Consider the following 19,605-nt stretch of genomic DNA (forward strand, 5'->3'; position numbering starts at 1 on the left):
CTCCCTAACCCTCTCTCCTTCTTTAAGATGCTCCTTAAAACCTACCACTTTGACCAAGCTTTTGGTCACCTGTCCTAATATCTCCTTGTGTGGTTCGATGTTAAATTTTGTCTGATAATCGCTCCTGTGAAGCGCATTGGGACATTTTACTACGTTAAAGGTGCTATATAAATGTTGTCAAGTAAGTGTGAAAACAGACTCCTCCTGCCCCTCCCCCCCCATCTCCTGCCCCTCCCCCCCCATCTCCTGCCCCTCCCCCCCATCTCCTGCCCCTCCCCCCCATCTCCTGCCCCTCCCCCCATCTCCTGCCCCTCCCCCCCATCTCCTGCCCCTCCCCCCCATCTCCTGCCCCTCCCCCCCATCTCCTGCCCCTCCCCCCCATCTCCTGCCCCTCCCCCCATCTCCTGCCCCTCCCTCCCATCTCCTGCCCCTCCCCCCCATCTCCTGCCCCTCCCCCCATCTCCTGCCCCTCCCCCCCATCTCCTGCCCCTCCCCCCCATCTCCTGCCCCTCCCCCCCATCTCCTGCCCCTCCCCCCCATTTCCTGCCCCTCCCCCCCATTTCCTGCCCCTCCCCCCCATTTCCTGCCCCTCCCCCCCATTTCCTGCCCCTCCCCCCCATCTCCTGCCCCTCCCCCCCATCTCCTGCCCCTCCCCCCATCTCCTGCCCCTCCCCCCCATCTCCTGCCCCTCCCCCCATCTCCTGCCCCTCCCCCCCATCTCCTGCCCCTCCCCCCATCTCCTGCCCCTCCCCCCCATCTCCTGCCCCTCCCCCCCATCTCCTGCCCCTCCCCCCCATCTCCTGCCCCTCCCCCCCATCTCCTGCCCCTCCCCCCCATCTCCTGCCCCTCCCCCCCATCTCCTCCCCATCTCCTGCCCCTCCCCCCCATCTCCTGCCCCTCCCCCCCATCTCCTGCCCCTCCCCCCCATCTCCTGCCCCTCCCCCCCATCTCCTGCCCCTCCCCCCCATCTCCTCCCCATCTCCTGCCCCTCCCCCCCATCTCCTGCCCCTCCCCCCCATCTCCTGCCCCTCCCCCCCATCTCCTGCCCCTCCCCCCATCTCCTGCCCCTCCCCCCCATCTCCTGCCCCTCCCCCCCATCTCCTGCCCCTCCCCCCCATCTCCTGCCCCTCCCCCCCATCTCCTGCCCCTCCCCCCCATCTCCTGCCCCTCCCCCCCATCTCCTGCCCCTCCCCCCCATCTCCTGCCCCTCCCCCCCATCTCCTGCCCCTCCACCCCATCTCCTGCCCCTCCACCCCATCTCCTGCCCCTCCACCCCATCTCCTGCCCCTCCCCCCCATCTCCTGCCCCTCCACCCCCATCTCCTGCCCCTCCACCCCCATCTCCTGCCCCTCCACCCCCATCTCCTGCCCCTCCACCCCCATCTCCTGCCCCTCCACCCCCATCTCCTGCCCCTCCACCCCCATCTCCTGCCCCTCCACCCCCATCTCCTGCCCCTCCACCCCCATCTCCTGCCCCTCCACCCCCATCTCCTGCCCCTCCACCCCCATCTCCTGCCCCTCCACCCCCATCTCCTGCCCCTCCACCCCCATCTCCTGCCCCTCCACCCCCATCTCCTGCCCCTCCACCCCCATCTCCTGCCCCTCCACCCCCATCTCCTGCCCCTCCACCCCCATCTCCTGCCCCTCCACCCCCATCTCCTGCCCCTCCACCCCCATCTCCTGCCCCTCCACCCCCATCTCCTGCCCCTCCACCCCCATCTCCTGCCCCTCCACCCCCATCTCCTGCCCCTCCACCCCCATCTCCTGCCCCTCCACCCCCATCTCCTGCCCCTCCACCCCCATCTCCTGCCCCTCCACCCCCATCTCCTGCCCCTCCACCCCCATCTCCTGCCCCTCCACCCCCATCTCCTGCCCCTCCACCCCCATCTCCTGCCCCTCCACCCCCATCTCCTGCCCCTCCACCCCCATCTCCTGCCCCTCCACCCCCATCTCCTGCCCCTCCACCCCCATCTCCTGCCCCTCCACCCCCATCTCCTGCCCCTCCACCCCCATCTCCTGCCCCTCCACCCCCATCTCCTGCCCCTCCACCCCCATCTCCTGCCCCCTCCACCCCCATCTCCTGCCCCTCCACCCCCATCTCCTGCCCCTCCACCCCCATCTCCTGCCCCTCCACCCCCATCTCCTGCCCCTCCACCCCCATCTCCTGCCCCTCCACCCCCATCTCCTGCCCCTCCACCCCCATCTCCTGCCCCTCCACCCCCATCTCCTGCCCCTCCACCCCCATCTCCTGCCCCTCCACCCCCATCTCCTGCCCCTCCACCCCCATCTCCTGCCCCTCCACCCCCATCTCCTGCCCCTCCACCCCCATCTCCTGCCCCTCCACCCCCATCTCCTGCCCCTCCACCCCCCATCTCCTGCCCCTCCACCCCCCATCTCCTGCCCCTCCCCCCCCCCATCTCCTGCCCCTCCCCCCCCCATCTCCTGCCCCTCCCCCCCCCCATCTCCTGCCCCCCCCCCAATCTCCTGCCCCTCCCCCCCCAATCTCCTGCCCCTCCCCCCCCCAATCTCCTGCCCCTCCTCCCCCCCACCGCACGTGGTTGATGTGCTGGAGGGAAATCTTTTCCATCTCAATTGTAATCTAACATGCTGTGAGCTCCTTCAGGAGTGTAGAAAAAAAAAACAGCTCGCAGTTTCAATTAAATCTAATTCCTCAGCAACTAACGGTTGTTTATTGTTGAGAAGCCCAGGTGACGGGGACGAGGCCTCTCGGTCAGGGCGACACTGACTTTAATAAGAGTATCAATCCAATCGGGAATTCAGGAGAAACTTCTTTACCCAGAGAGTGGTGAGAATGTGGAACTCGCTCCCACAAGGAGTAGTTGAGGCGAATAACAGCGATACATTTAAGGGGAAACTAGATAAGTACATGAGGGAGAAAGGAATAGAAGGATATGCTGATAGTGTTAGCTTGAAGTAAGGAGGGAGGAGGCTCGTGTGGAGCATACGAAGAATGGCCTCTTTCTGTGCTGTAGGCTCGATGTAAGAATAGGGGAGATGATGAGGTAAATCAGAAAGTAGAAGTTAACCAGCACCGAGTTGGGGTTTTAAGCCTGGTGATTGCAGCGGGAAGGGAAAGTTGAGGTGGGTGAGGAGACCCACAGTACGAGGATCCCGCTGAGGGCTGAGTTAGAGTCGGAGATGGGCACCGAATCCCGATTCTATCGCGGTGAGATTGCAGGGAGCAGGAAGGGTTGGTGGGGGAAAATGAGACTCGAAATGCACAAAAGTGGAGCAGACGTGCGGAAGCAGTCATCGGTTTTAATTATTTCTTTTTCCATTGCACGAAGCGCACTGCTGGCCTATTTTTTAAAAATCTGCATGGGTCAGTGCGAGCAGGAGATGGGGGAAATGAGAGAGACTCTTGCTTATGCAGCTTAGGAATCTCATCACTAATTAAATTGAGGCTAATTACTCTTTTAAAAAAAAAATGTCTGCCTTCTGGCATGAAGGCAGATGGTTTTGTCTGGAGCTGCCAGACTACAGGACGGAGATTAGAACCTAATAAGGAGTGCGAAGTGGAGGACGCAAATAAGCCATTCGGCCCTTCAGTTTCTGTCCCTCCTGTACTGTGTCGGTGCTTTTAAAACAGCAATGATGAAAGGGCGGCATCAGCCGTGGCTCAGTGGGTAGCACACTCGCCTCTTGAGTCAGATGGCCATGGGTCAAAGTCCCACTCCAGAGACTTGAGCACAAAATCCAGGCTGACACTCCCAGTGCAGTACAGAGGGAGTGCTGCAGTGTCGGAGGTGCCGTCTTTCGGATGAGACGTTAAACCGAGGCCCCGTCTGCCCCCTCGAGTGGACATAAATGATCCACGGCCACTATTTCGGAGTAGAGCAGGGGAGTTCCTCCCCCGGTGTCCTGGCCAATATTTATCCCTCAACCAACAATACCCCCCCCCGCCCCCCTCCCCATTACACGTGGTTGAACCACTCGTTGTCTCGGCTCACTCATCAGGAATGGCCAAATGGTTGATGTACTGGAGGGAAATCTTTTCCATCTCAATTGTAATCTAACATGCTGTGAGCTCCTTCAGGAGGATAGGAAAAAAAAAAACAGCTCGCAGTTTCAATTAAATCTAATTCCTCAGCAACTAACGGTTGTTTATTGTTGAGAAGCCCAGGTGACGGGGACGAGGCATCTCGGTCAGGGCGACACTGACTTTAATAAGAGTATCAATCCAATAGGGAATTCAGGAGAATCTTCTTTACCCAGAGAGTGGTGAGAATGTGGAACTCGCTCCCACAAGGAGTAGTTGAGGCGAATAACATGGATTCATTTAAGGGGAAACTGGATAAACACAAGAGGGAGAAAGGAATAGAAGGATATGCTGATAACTGGGTCATTCTCAGGTTGGCAGGCTGTAACTAGTGGGGTGCCGCAAGGATCGGTGCTGGGGCCTCAGCTATTTACAATCTATATTAATGGCTTGGATGAAGGGATCGAGTGTCATATCCAAGTTTGCTGCCTATACAAAGCTAGGTGGGAAAGTAAACTGTGAGGAGGACACAGAGTCTGCAAAGGGATATAGACAGGTTAAGTGAGTGGGCGAGAAGGTGGCAGATGGAGTTTAATGTGGGGAAATGTGAGGTTATCCACTTTGGAAGGAAGAATAGAAAAGCAGAATATTTTTTAAAAGGTGAGAGAATAAGAAATGTTGGTGTTCAGAGGGTTTTGGGTGTCCTTGTAAACGAATCGCAGAAAGTTAACATGCAGGTACAGCAAGCAATTAGGAAGGCAAATGTCATGTTGGCCTTTATTGCAAGGGGGTTGGAGTACAAGAGTAAAGAAGTCTTGCTGTAATTATATGGGGCTCTGGTGAGACCACACCTGGTATAGTGTGTACAGTTTTGGTCTCCTTATCTGAGGAAGGATATACTTGCCTTAGAGGGGGTGCAACGAAGGTTCATTAGATTGATTTCTGGGATGAGAGGGTTGCCCAAGAGGAGAGATTGAGTAGAATGGGCCTATACTCTCTGGAGTTTAGAAGAATGAGAGGTGATCTCATTGAAACGTATAAATTGGCCAACAGACAGGAAACAGAGTGTTGGAATAAATGGGTCTTTTTCCGGGTGGCAGGCAGTGACTAGTGGGGTACCGCAGGGATCAGTGCTTGGGCCCCAGCTATTCACAATATATATCAATTATTTGGATGAGGGAACCAAACGTAATATTTCCGAGTTTGCTGACGACACAAAACTAGGTGGGATCGTGAGTTGTGAGGAGGATGCAAAGAGGCTTCAAGGCGATTTACACAAGTTGAGTGAGTGAGCAAATACATGGCAGATGCAGTTTAATGTGGATAAATGTGAAGTTATCCACTTCGGAAGGAAAAACAGAAAGGCAGAGTCCTTGTACACCAGTCACTGAAAACAAATATGCAGGTGCAGCAAGCAGTTAGGAAGGCAAATGGTATGTTGGCCTTCATTGCAAGAGGATTTGAGTACAGGAGCAAGGATATCTTACTGCAGTTATACAGGGCCTTGGTGAGACCACATCTGGAGTATTGTGTGCAGTTTTGGTCTCCTTACCTAAGAAAGGATATACTTGCCATAGAGGGAGTGCAGCAAAGGTTCACCAGACTGATTCCTGGGATGGCAGGACTGTCGTATGAGGAGAGATTGGGTCGACTCGGCCTGTATTCACTTGAGTTTAGAAGAATGAGAGGGGATCTCATTGAAACATATAAAATTCTGACAGGGCTAGACAGACTGGATGCAGAGTGGATGTTTCCTCTGGCTGGGGGGTTCTAGAACAAGGGGTCATAGTCTCAGGATACGGGGTAGGACATTTTAGGAATGAGATGAGGAGAAATTTCTTCACTCAGAGGGTGGTGAACCTGTGGAATTCCCTACCACAGAAGGCTGTGGAGGCCAAGTCACTGAATATATTTAAGAAGGAGCTAGATAGATTTCTAGACACAAAAGGCATCAAGGGGTAATGGGAGAGAGCAGGAATATGGTAAGCATAGTCTCAGTGGTCGGCCGTTTAGGACTGAGATGAGGAGGAATTTCTTCACTCAGAGGGTGGTAAATCTTTGGAATTTCTACCCGAGAGGGCTGTGGATGCTCAGTCATTGAATATATTCAAGATTGGGGTCGATAGATCTTTGGACACTAAGGAAATCAAGGGATATGTGGATAAGGTAGGAAAGTGGAGTTGAGGTCGACGATCAGCCATGACCTTATTGAATGGCGGAGCAGGCTCGAGCGGCCGTACAGCCTACTCCTGCTCCTATTTCTTAGGTTCTTATCGGGTTATATGAAGTAGGGAGAGAGAAAGCTCATGTGGAGCATAAACGCCGGCATAGACCAGTTGGGCCGAGTGGCCTGTTCCTGTGTAGACTCGATTGTAAATAAAAACAGATTATCTGGTCATTTATTACATCGCTGTTTGTGGGATCTTGCTTTGCACAAACTGGATGTTGCATTTCCTACATTCACAACGGTGACTACACTTCAAAAAAAAAATGTACTTAATTGGCTGTAGAGCCTGTCAGCACGTCCTGGGGTCGGGAAAGATGCTATATAAATGCAAGTCCTTTACTGTGAGGAATTTAAAGCTCTTAGCTTTTGGAAAAAAGACCAATTTCCACTGGTTGGTGGGTCGGTAATGAGAGGGAATAAATTGTTGATCATCACCAAAAGAACGAAGGTAGAGGTTAGGAGAGCATTTTTGTTTTGCACAAAGGGTTGTTAGGCCACGGAATGACTGATCAGAAACAGCCTCTGTAATAGCTTTTACCAGGGAAGTGGAGAAATATTTGAAAAAGAAAAAATGGAAAAAAGGACAGAGGAATGGGATTAAGTGGAGAGCACTCAGAGAGCTGACCCAAAGCTGATGGGCTGAACGGTTTCATTCTATAAGGAATTCAGGAGCAACTTCTTTACCAAAGAGAGTGGGTAGAATGTGGAACTCACTACCACAAGGAGTAGTTGAGGTGAATAGCATAGATGCATTTAAGGGGAAGCTCGATAAGCACATGAGGGAGAAAGGAATAGAAGGATATAGAAAATAGGAGCAGGATTAGGCCATTCGGCCCTTCGAGCCTGCTCCGCCATTCAATATGATCATGGCTGATCCTCTATCTCGATACCATATTCCTGCTCTCTCCCCATTACCCCCTGATGCCTTTTGTGTCTAGAAATCTATCCAGCTCCTTCTTAAATGTATACAGTGACTTGGCCTCCACAGCCTTCTGTGGTAGAGAATTCCACAGATTCACCACCCTCTGAGTGAAGAAATTTCTCCTCATCTCTGTTCTAAATGTCCTACCCCGTATCCTGAGACTGTGACCCCTCGTTCTGGACCCTGCAGCCAGAAACATCCTCCCTGCATCCAGTCTGTCTAGCCCTGTCAGAATTTTATATGTTTCAATGAGATCCCCTCTCATTCTTCTAAACTCGAGTGAATACAGGCCGAGTCGACCCAATCTCTCCTCATACGTCAGTCCTGTCATCCCAGGAATCAGTCTGGTGAACCTCTGCTGCACTCCCTCTATGGCAAGTATATCCTTTCTTGGGTAAGGAGACCAAAACTGCACACGATACTCCAGGTGTGGTCTCACCAAGGCCCTGTATAACTGCAGTAAGACATCCTTGCTCCTGTACTCTCACCCTCTTGCAATGAAGGCCAACATACTATTTGCCTTTCTAACTGCTTGCTGCACCTGCATGTTTGCTTTCAGTGACTGGTGTACAAGGATACCCAGGTCCCTTTGTACATCAACATTCCCCAATCTATCACCATTTAAATAATACTCTGCCTTTCTGTTTTTCCTTCCGAAGTGGATAACTTCACATTTATCCACATTAAACTGCATCTGCCAAGTATTTTCCCACTCACTCAACTTGTCTAAATTGCCTTGAAGCCTCCTTAGGAACATAGGAACAGGAGTAGGCCATTCAGCCCCTTGTGCCTGCTCCGCCATTTGATAAGATCATTGCTGATCTGTGATCTAACTCCATATACCTACCTCCTTGCATCCTCCTCACAACTCATGATCCCACCTAGTTTTGAGTTGTCAGCAAACTTGGAAATATTACATTTGGTTCCCTCATCCAAATCATTGATATATATTGTGAATAGCTGGGGCCCAAGCACTGATCCCTGCGGTACCCCACTAGTCACCACCTGCCACCCCAAAAAAGACCCATTTATTCCTACTCTCTGTTTCCTGTCTGTTAACCAATTTTCAATCCATGCCAGTATATTCCCCCCAATCCCATGTGCTTTAATTTTGCACACTGACCTCTTATGTGGGACTTTATCAAAGGCCTTCTGAAAATCCAAATACATCACATCCACTGGTTCTCCCTTATCTATTCTACCAGTTACATCCTCAAAAAACTCCAGTAGGTTTGTCAAACTCGATTTCCCTTTCATAAATCCATGTTGACTTTGTCTAATCCTGTTGATATTTTCTAAGTGTCCTGTTATCACATCCTTTATAATAGACTCAAGCATTTTCCCTACTACTGATGTTAGGCTAACTGGTCTGTGGTTCCCTGTTTTCTCTCCCTCCTTTTTTAAATAGTGGGGTTACATTTGCCACCCTCCAATCTGCAGGAACTGTTCCATAATCTATAGAATTTTGGAAGATGATCACCAATGCATCCACTATTTCCATGGCTACCTCTTTTAATACTCTGGGATGCAGATTATCAGGTCCTGTGGATTTATCGGCTTTCAGTCCCATTAATTTCTCCAGCACTATTTTTTTACTAATACTAATTTCCTTTAATTCCTCCTTCTCACTAGTCCCTTGGTTCCCTCGTATTTCTGGGAAGTTATTTGTGTCCTCTTCTGTGAAGACAGAACCAAAGTATTTGTTTAATTGCTCTTCCATTTACTTGTTCCCCATTATAAATTCTCCCATTTCTGGCTGTAAAGGACCTACATTTGTCTTCACTAATCTTTTTCTTTTTACATACATGTAGAAGATTTTCCAGTCCACTTTTATGTTCCTTGCAAGTTTACTCTCATACTCTATTTTTCCCCTCTTAATCAACCTCTTGGTCCTTTTTTGCTGAATTCTAAACTGCTCCCAATCCTCAGGCTTGTTATTTTTTCTGGCAATTTTATGACTCCTCTTTGAATCTAATGTTATCCATAATTTCTTTTGCTAACCATGGTTGGGCTGCTTTTCCTTTTGTGTTTTTGCGCCAGAAAGGAATGTATAATTGTTGCAATTCATGCATTCCTTCCTTAAATGTTAGCCATTGCCTATCCACCGTCATGCCTTTTAATGAAGCTTCCCAATCTATCATAGCCAACTCACTCCTCATACCTTCGTAGTTTCCTTTGTTTAGATTTAGGACCCTAGTTTCAGATTGGACGACTTCACTTTCCATCTTAATGAAGATTTCTATCATGTTATGGTCACTCTTCCCTAAAGGACCCCGTACAACAAGATTATTAATTAACCCCTTCTCATTTCACAATACCCAATCCAGGATGGCCTGTTCCCTGGTTGGCTCCTCAACGTCCTGGTCTAAAAAACCATCTCGTACACACTCCAGGAATTCATCCTCCACAGTATTACTGCTAATTTGGTTTGGCCAGTCTATATGTAGATTAAAGTCACCCATGGTTACTGTAGTACCCTTGTTACATGCATCTCTAATTTCCTGTTTGATCCCATCCCCTACATTACCACTACTGTTTGGAGGCCTATAGACAACTCCCACCAATGTTTTCTGCCCCTTGGTGCTTCTTAACTCCACCCAGACTGATTCTACATCTTGATTTTCTGAGCCGATATCCGTTCTCACTATTGCTCTGATCTCATCCTTTACTAACGACACCACCCCACCTCCCTTGCTGGTAGGGTGAGGTGAAGTAAGGTGGGAGGAGGCTCGTATGGAGCACAAACACCGGCATGGACTTGTTGGGCCGAATGGCCTCTTTCTGTTAAATTCTACGTAATTCGATGCTGTGAAAAGATTTTATAATTCACTCCCTATGCTGAAAATTCATGTGAGTAGATTAGACAGGCACATAGACTCACATTTACAAAAGTAGCAAATCTAATCAACTCAAAACAGTTTGACACTGTCATTCCCTCAGTTTTTGCCGGACAGATTTCTCCCAGTTAACGAGTGCAGGTTTATTTTTTAATTGAAGCGCTCTGTGAATCAGATTGGTGTGTCTGTGTGTGTGTCACCAAATGCCTGCATCAAGTGTGACGATTCCCATCTTTTATTTCGCACCGAATCTCATCTTTGTAAATTTAATAAATGCAGGGTGAGGGGGGAGAAAAATGGCTTGCTGGCTCGGGAGTGACGATTCACAGACTGCAGCTGTGGGTCCTCGAATATTACAGGAGTGTCTCTCTCTCTCTCTGATGGCTGTCTGACATCTTATGACGATTTGAGTTGCGTACATCACTGTGCGTGTGGGAGACTATCATTTTTTGATTCGTTTGCTTCTGGTTGAAAATAGAACATTTTTTTTTAAAAATAGGTTTTCCGGAACAGGTATATAAAACAACTTACGTTTAAATCACTTCATCAACTCTAAACAGAAATCACCCGTAATTTCAATGCTTCCTCCTCTCCTGAAACAACGACAAATTGTATTTACACACATGCCTATAGGTCCCAAGGTGCATTAAATCAAACAAAATTCGACATCGGGCCACATAAGGAGATAATCGGACAAAGAGAGAGGTTTTAAGAAGTGTCTTAAAGCAGGAGAGAGAGACGGAGAGATTTAGGGAGGGAATTCCAGAGCTTAGGGTCTAGGCAGCTGAAGGCACGGCCGCCAATGGTGGAGCGATGAAAATCGGGGATGCGCAAGAGAGTCAGAATTGGAAGAGCGCAGAGATCTCGGAAAGTTGTTGGGTTTTTTTATTCATTCATGGGATGTGGTCGTCGCTGGCAAGGCCGGCATTTATTCCCCATCTCTAATTGCCCTTGAGAAGGTGGTGGTGAGCCGCCTTCTTGAACCGCTGCAGTCCGTGTGGTGAAGGTTCTCCCACAGTGCTGTTAGGAAGGGAGTTCCAGGATTTTGACCCAGCGATGATGAAGGAACGGCCGATATATTTCCAAGTCGGGATGGTGTGTGACTTGGAGGGGAACGTGCAGGTGGTGTTGTTCCCATGTGCCTGCTGCTCTTGTCCTTCTAGGTGGTAGAGGTCGCGGATTTGTGAGGTGTTGTCAAAGAAGCCTTGGCGAGTTGCTGCAGTGCATCCTGTGGATGGTACACACTGCAGTTACGGTGCGCCGGTGGTGAAGGGAGTGAATGGTACCCCATCCACCACCCTAAACAATCAAGCAGCCTGCTTTGTCCTGGATGGTGTCGAGCTTCTTGAGTGTTGTTGGAGGTGCACTCATCCAGGCAAGTGGAGAGTATTCCATCACACTCCTGACTTGTGCCTTGTAGATGGTGGAAAGGCTTTGGGGAGTCAGGAGGTGAGTCACTCGCCACAGAATACCCAGCCTCTGACCTGCTCTCGTAGCCACAGTATTTATATGGCTGGTCCAGTTAAGTTTCTGGTCAATGGTGACCCCCAGGATGTTGATGGTGGGGGATTCGGCGATGGTAATGCCGTTGAATGTCAAGGGGAGGTGGTTAGACTCTCAATTGTTGGAGATGGTAATTGCCTGGCACTTGTCTGGCACAAATGTTACAGTCTGGAGGTTACAGAGATAGGGAGGGGGGGCGAGGCCGTGGAAGGATTTGAAAACAAGGATGAGAATTTTAAAATGGAGGCGTTGCTGGACCAGGAGCCGATGTAGCTCAGCACAGGGGGTGATGGGTGAACGGGAGTTGGTGCGAGTTAGGAAATGGGCAGCAGAGTTTCAGAACGAGCACTGACCGATGGCGGGGTTCAGTTCCTCAGGTATTGGATCCTACAAGTACCTCAGTCGAGTGGTCGCTCGTTCCCTGTTGACCTTTGTGGTGAGGGTTGGGGGCAGGCTCTTCCGACTGTGTGGGGGGAGGGGCATCGTAGCCATGCCTAACGTCCAACAGCTACGCGCGCACAGGCTTCCCAGAGTCACCAGACGGACCTGTCTTCCCTGCCTCGCCCAGGGGCTCACCAACACAAGTTCCTTATGTTAAGAAAGAAGGAACTTGCATTTCTAAAGCACCTGTCACGACCTCGGGACGTCCCAAAATACTTTACAGGCAATGAAGTACTTTTTGAAGTGTAGTCACTGTTGTAATGTAGGAAACGCGGCGGCCAATTTGCGCACAGCAAGATCCCACAAACAGCAATGTGATGACGACCAGATAATCTTGTTTTTTCTGCGATGTTGGTCGAGGGATGGCCCTGGGCACTTGGAGAGAACTCGCCTGCTCCCCTTCGAAATAGTGACCGCGGGATCTTTTACGTCCACCTGACGGGGCCTCGGTTTAACGTCTCACCGGAAAAGACTGCACCTCCTGACGGTGCAGCGCTCCCTCGGCACTGGCAACTGGGGAGGGTCGGCCTGGATTTTGGGCTCAATCCTCTGGAGTGGGTCTTGAACCCACGACCTCCTGATTCAGAGGCCGAGAGGCCTCCCACTGAAGCTGCCCACTGAGCCACGTCTTACACCGTGAAGAGCGGTGTCACTGGGGATGAGGTGACGGAGATGAAACGAATCAGAATTGTGTCCATAACTCCCGTGGCCACTCTAATTCCGTTGGACATTTTCTGTGGAAATGTATGAGGTGGGTGTGGACTTTCCAAGGAGGTAATTGACGCTGTCCAGTGAAACGGTCAGATCCGTGCGGTTGCTATGGTCCCGTTGCTAGGCTTCGAGTAGCCTTGAGGCCTCTCGTCTGCAATGGATCTCGAGGTTGCTTTTTGTGTTTATAATAAATCCAATATTCCAACCTGATATTTTTCTCTCTCTCTCTTGTTTTGAAGGCTGCCTGTTTGACGAGGGACTCTGCTCACATCACGAGCTCTGTGTGAACGGTAAGCCCTGTTAGAGTCACCGCTGGCAGAATGGAATTGAGATTTTTTTTATTTTAATTTTTTTTTTCTTGTGGATGTATTTTGTGCTCATCAAGGTGAGGGATGTTGGTGTGAGCAGAGTTATGGACAGATTGGCAGTCTCTCTACACTGTCCCATCAAACACTCCCAGGGCAAGTACAGCACGGGTTAGATACCGAGTAAAGCTCCCTCTACACTGTCCCATCAAACACTCCCAGGGCAGGTACAGCATGGGTTAGATACAGAGTAAAGCTCCCTCTACATTGTCCCATCAAACACTCCCAGGGCAGGTACAGCACGGGTTAGATACAGAGTAAAGCTCCCTCTACACTGTCTCATCAAACACTCCCAGGGCAGGTACAGCACCGGTTAGATACAGAGTAAAGCTCCCTCTACACTGTCTCATCAAACACTCCCAGGGCAGGTACAGCACGAGTTAGATACAGAGTAAAGCTCCCTCTACACTGTCCCATCAAACACTCCCAGGGCGGGTACAACACGGGTTAGATACAGAGTAAAGCTCCCTCTACACTGTCCCATCAAACACTCCCAGGGCAGGTACAGCACGGGTTAGATACAGAGTAAAGCTCCCTCTACACTGTCCCATCAAACACTCCCAGGGCAGGTACAGCACGGGGTTAGATACAGAGTAAAGCTCCCTCTACACTGTCCCATCAAACACTCCCAGGGCAGGGACAGCACGGGTTAGATACAGAGTAAAGCTCCCTCTACACTGTCCCATCAAACACTCCCAGGGCAGGGACAGCATGGGTTAGATACAGAGTAAAGCTCCCTCTACACTGTCCCATCAAACACTCCCAGGGCAGGTACAGCACGGGTTAGATACAGAGTAAAGCTCCCTCTACACTGTCCCATCAAACACTCCCAGGGCAGGTACAGCACGGGGTTAGATACAGAGTAAAGCTCCCTCTACACTGTCCCATCAAACACTCCCAGGGCAGGGACAGCATGGGTTAGATACAGAGTAAAGCTCCCTCTACACTGTCCCATCAAACACTCCCGGGGCAGGTACAGCACGGGTTAGATACAGAGTAAAGCTCCCTCTACACTGTCCCATCAAACACTCCCAGGGCAGGTACAGCACGGGGTTAGATACAGAGTAAAGCTCCCTCTACACTGTCCCATCAAACACTCCCAGGGCAGGTACAGCACGGGTTAGATACAGAGTAAAGCTCCCTCTACACTGTCTCATCAAAGGGCAGGAACAACACGGGCGATAATCAGAGTGAAACAACTCCAGACAGCTCCGTACCGCACCGGTCCACGTTTACATCCCGCCCACGAGATGTTCTCGCCACTTAGTGTCGATTATGGGATGAGCTGTGCGGACGCCCAAGGATTGACACCACTCCAAACCCATTCCACATGAAGACCTTAACGAGAGAGCGAGGGAGGGGGAGTCATCCCTTTCATCGTCCTTCAAACTTTGATCGCAGAGGGCTAAGAAACCGCGACTGACGTTTATAAATCTAACCCCTCGTTGGAAGGTTCACCGCTATGTTTAGAACACAGTCCACATAACTGAGTCGCGTTCGACAGGAGGTCATTTAATCCCGTCGTTCCAGAATGTGTTAAGACTGTTTAACAACCTCGGTCTTTGTCTGTTGGACTCCCTGCGTCTCGCAGCGCTTCAAACCTTGCCGTGATGAAATTGCCGTGTCTGTCTGTCTGTCTGTCTGTCTGTCGGAGATGTATGTTCAGCGAATGACTCACTTTGATTCCCTGGCCGTCACCACCGTCCCTTAAAGCTAAGTGTGGGTAGAAGCCTACGTAGTCGCAGCTCCCTACTGATCCAGCTTAAGTTCTAATTAACTTTCACCGTAATCGTCTCTTAAAGCGTGTCACTCTCGGGGAGAGGGCGGGGAGGTTTAAAAGGCACACGCAGAGCAGATAAAAGAAATAATGGAACAAGGATAAGGAGTATATGTATTTTTTTTTTAGAAAAAGCGATGATAGGGAGGGGGGGTGGGTGGAGAAGAGGGGAGCGAACGAACAGACAGGAAAGAAAGACAAATCTCCTCACTAACCAGAAGGTTAAAGGGAAGGTGAGTCAGCACATCTAACGCAACGTCCGGCCTGCATCTTTCCTTGGTTGCCAGAGTTTTCGAGGGGCAAAGCCTTGTGCGGGAGGCTGTTGCACGGCCCGCGAGCGCCAATCGAGTGGAGTGGGAGTTGGGGTCGGGTGGGGTGGGGTCCTGCCATAACCTGACGCCTAAGCCCAGTGAGTTCGGTTTACGATGTGCTTGTCTGTCTTGGTCACTGTGTCCAGAGTGTTGCGATGCTACATGTTATTTGCGAGGTGTCTGCATTGGAAAAGGAGGAGGCCATTAAATGAGATTGCGTCTGATCTGTACCTCAACTCCATTTACCCGCCTGAGCGCCACATCCCTTGATACCCTTACCCAACAAAAATCTAGTGATCTCAGTCTCGAAAATTTCAATTGACCCCCCCCCCTGCAGCATCCACTGCCTTTCTGGGGGGGAGGAGTGTTCCAGATTTCCACTACCCTTTGTGCGAAAAAGTGCTTCTTGATTTCCAGCCTGATGGCCCAGCTCTAATTTCAAGATTGTATCCCCTTGTTCTGGATGTGGGGACGGCTGCGGTGCGGCCATTTTGTGGGGACGGCTGCGGTGCGGCCATTTTGTGGGGACGGCTGCGGTGCGGCCATTTTGTGGGGACGGCTGCGGTGCGGCCATTTTGTGGGGACGGCTGCGGTGCGGCCATTATAGACACGGTCGTTTTATTCTCAGAATCCTGGCCGGCGATGGGGTGCCAGGGTGGGCAAGTAAGTCATTACAATAACTCAATATGATTGCTTGCCAGGTAACCACTAACGCCTGTTAAGGAGACCCACCGTATTGGAAGTGTTGGTGTGGAGAGACTAGATGTCCGAGCTCTTTTTTTTTTTAAAACATTGATATTGAGGGACTGTGACTCGTTGTAATATCCCTCTCCTTCTGTCTTTCTGTCATAATTTGTTTTCAGCTGAGCAAGGGTCAAGGTTCAAAGTGCAGGACTGCAACTTTGCTGAAAGGTGTAGAAGAGATGGTGAAGGGAGCCAATATTACAGGGTGGAACAACAGTAAGGAAAATTAACCGGATCTCGGGACGTGTAGTCAGAGGGATTGAGCGCAAATCCCAGGAGGTGATAATGTGCCTACACAAAGAAAGACAGACTTGCATTTATACAACAAACAACAACAACTTGCATTTACATAGCGCCTTTAACGGTGACGCGCAAGAGCCCAGAATTGGAGGAGTGCTGAGATCTCGGAGGGTTGTTAGGCTTCCGGACCGGGCGCCAATGTAGGTCAGCGAGCACAGGGCTGATGGGCGAATGGGACTTGGTGCGAGTTAGGATACGGGCAGCAGAGTTTTATACAGCACCTTTCATGACCTCGGGACGTCCCAATGAAGTACTTTTTTGAAGGTTTTTTTTTATTCGTTCATGGGATGTGGGTGTCGCTGGCGAGGCCGGCATTTATTGCCCATCCCTAATTGTCCCTTGAGAAGGTGGTGGTGAGCCGCCTTCTTGAACCGCTGCAGTCCGTGTGGTGAAGGTTCTCCCACAGTGCTGTTAGGAAGGGAGTTCCAGGATTTTGACCCAGCGACGATGAAGGAACGGCGATATATTTCCAAGTCGGGATGGTGTGTGACTTGGAGGGGAACGTGCAGGTGGTGTTGTTCCCATGTGCCTGCTGCTCTTGTCCTTCTAGGTGGTAGAGGTCGCGGGTTTGGGAGGTGCTGTCGAAGAAGCCTTGGCGAGTTGCTGCAGTGCATCCTGTGGATGGTACACACTGCAGCCACAGTGCGCCGGTGGTGAAGGGAGTGAATGTTTAGGGTGGTGGATGGGGTGCCAATCAAGCGGGCTGCTTTGTCCTGGATGGTGTCGAGCTTCTTGAGTGTTGTTGGAGTTGCACTCATCCAGGCAAGTGGAGAGTATTCCATCACATTCCTGACTTGTGCCTTGTAGATGGTGGAAAGGCTTTGGGGAGTCAGGAGGTGAGTCACTCGCCGCAGAATACCCAGCCTCTGACCTGCTCTTGTAGCCACAGTATTTATGTGGCTGGTCCAGTTAAGTTTCTGGTCAGTAGTGACCCCAGGATGTTGATGGTGGGGGATTCGGTGATGGTAATGCCGTTGAATGTCAAGGGGAGGTGGTTAGACTCTCTCTTGTTGGAGATGGTCATTGCCTGGCACTTATCTGGTGCGAATGTTACTTGCCACTCATCAGCCCAAGCCTGGATGTTGTCCAGGACTTGATGCATGCGGGCACAGACTGCTTCATTATCTGAGGGGTTGCGAATGGAACTGAACACTGTGCAATCATCAGCAAACATCCCCATTTCTGACCTTATGATGGAGGGAAGGTCATTGATGAAGCAGCTGAAGATGGTTGGGCCTAGGACACTGCCCTGAGGATCTCCTGCAGCAATGTCCTAAGGCTGAGATGATTGGCCTCCAACAACCACTACCATCTTCCTTTGTGCTAGGTATGACTCCAGCCACTGGAGAGTTTTCCCCCTGATTCCCATTGACTTCAATTTTACTAGGGCTCCTTGGTGCCACACTCGGTCAAATGCTGCTTTGATGTCAAGGGCAGTCACTCTCACCTCACCTCTGGAATTCAGCTCTTTTGTCCATGTTTGGACCAAGGCTGTAATGAGGTCTGGAGCCGAGTGGTCCTGGAGGAACCCAAACTGAGCATCGGTGAGCAGGTTATTGGTGAGTAAGTGCCGCTTGATAGCACTGTCGACGACACAATCATCAGCAAAGTGATGGAAGGAGAGTAGACTGATGGGGCGGTAATTGGCCGGATTGGATTTGTCCTGCTTTTTGTGGACAGGACATACCTGGGCTATTTTCCACATTGTCGGGTAGATGCCAGTGTTGTAGCTGTACTGGAACAGTTTGGCTCGAGGCGCGGCTAGTTCAGCACTACAGCCGGGATATTGTCGGGGCCCATAGCCTTTGCTGTATCCAGTGCACTCAGCCGTTTCTTGATATCACGTGGAGTGAATCGAATTGGCTGAAGACTGGCTTCCGTGATGGTGGGGATATCGGGAGGAGGCTGAGATGGATCATCCACTCGGCACTTCTGGCTGAAGATGGTTACAAACGCTTCAGCCTTGTCTTTTGCACTCACGTGCTGGACTCCACCATCATTAAGGGTGGGGATGTTTACAGAGCCTCCTCCTCCCGTTAGTTGACACTGTTGTAACATAGGAAGCTCGGCAGCCAATTTGTGCACAGCAAGATCCCAGAAACAGCAATATGAGAAATGACCAGATCGTCTTTTTTTTTTATTGATGTTGATTGAGGGATAAATATTGGCCCAAGACACCAGGGAGAACAGTAAAGATACTGAGCCCCTGAGTACCCTCCAGCACCTCTCCCAAGTATCTACGCTCCACACGTGAGCCACACATTGAGTGGCAGTGGGTTTTTCCATCTTGGAGGGGGTCACGGCGGAGCCTGATCCTCACCCAGTGTCCACACGTTCCAACAGGGGGTCACTGGGCAGCAATCAGGAGCCAGAACCAGAGCTGATTCGATTATCATTCCTCGCCCCAACTCCCACAGCCTCGGTCAAGAGCCAAGAGCACCAAACAGGGGCCTGGCTTGCTCAGTGGTTCAGTCAAACACTGCTTTTATCCTCCTGTGAAGCTCCTTGCGACGCTCGGCTTGCGTGCCCTCGAGTATAGAAGATTAAGGGGTGATCGAATTGAGGTGTTTTAGATGATTAAAGGATTTGAGAGGGTCGATAGAGAGAAACTATTTCCTCTGGTGGGGGGAGTCCAGAACAAGGGGGCATAACCTTAAAATTAGAGCCAGGCCGTTCAGGGGTGATGTCAGGAAGCACTTCTTCACACAAAGGGGAGTGGAAATCTGGAACTCTCTCCCCCCAAAAAGCTGTTGGGGCTGGGGGTCAATTGAAAATTTCAAAACTGAGATTGATCGATTTTTGTTGGGTAAGGGTATTAAGGGTTAGGGAACCAAGACGGGTAAATGGAGTTAAGATACAGATCAGCCATGATCTAATTGAATGGCGGAACACACTCGAGGGGCTGAATGGCCTCCTGCTTGTTCCTATGTTCTACGTTAAAGGCGCTATATAAATGCAAGTTGGTTTTCAACTGACTGGGTGAAGCAGCAAGGAGAGTGCGTGGTTTTTCTTGTATTTTTGCAGCATTTTACCGTTAAGGGGTATCCTGGCTTCACGTTACGATAGTGGTTGGTAAACCAAGCTCTGCAGGGTGAATCTGCGCCTCGACTCGGCTGAATTATGGTTTCGAGCCTCACCCTAGGACTTGAGCACATCATCTAAACTGACACTTGAGTGGAGCACTTAGGGAGTGCCGCATGTACCATCCTCGAGATGAGCAACCAAAGGTATTAAGGGATATGGGCCAAAGGCGGGTATATGGAGTTAGATCACAGATCAGCCATGATCTTATCAAATGGCGGAGCAGGCACGAGGGGCTGAATGGCCTATTCCTGTTCCTATGTTCCTAGATATTAAACCCGAAGCCTTCCATGGCCTCCTCCCCTCCCTATCTCTGTAACCTCCTTCAACCCTCCGAGATCTCTGCGCTCCTCCAATTCTGGCCTCTTGAGCATCCCTGATTTCCAT

The 19,605-nt window shown here is 50.7% G+C and overlaps 1 protein-coding gene across 1 annotated transcript in view; it reads left to right on the plus strand.

Moving 5' to 3' along the window:
* The window catches only part of LOC137323493 (receptor-type tyrosine-protein phosphatase-like N), a 227,795-nt gene that overhangs the window by 49,572 nt on the left and 158,618 nt on the right, over nucleotides 1-19,605 (plus strand). The window contains exon 2 of the mRNA XM_067987003.1: nucleotides 12,880-12,930. Coding sequence (XP_067843104.1) covers nucleotides 12,880-12,930 — 51 coding nt within the window. The remainder of the gene's footprint in view (nucleotides 1-12,879; nucleotides 12,931-19,605) is intronic.

The sequence above is a fragment of the Heptranchias perlo genome, chromosome 7 (genome assembly GCF_035084215.1).
Source record: "Heptranchias perlo isolate sHepPer1 chromosome 7, sHepPer1.hap1, whole genome shotgun sequence".
Classification (NCBI taxonomy): domain Eukaryota; kingdom Metazoa; phylum Chordata; class Chondrichthyes; order Hexanchiformes; family Hexanchidae; genus Heptranchias; species Heptranchias perlo.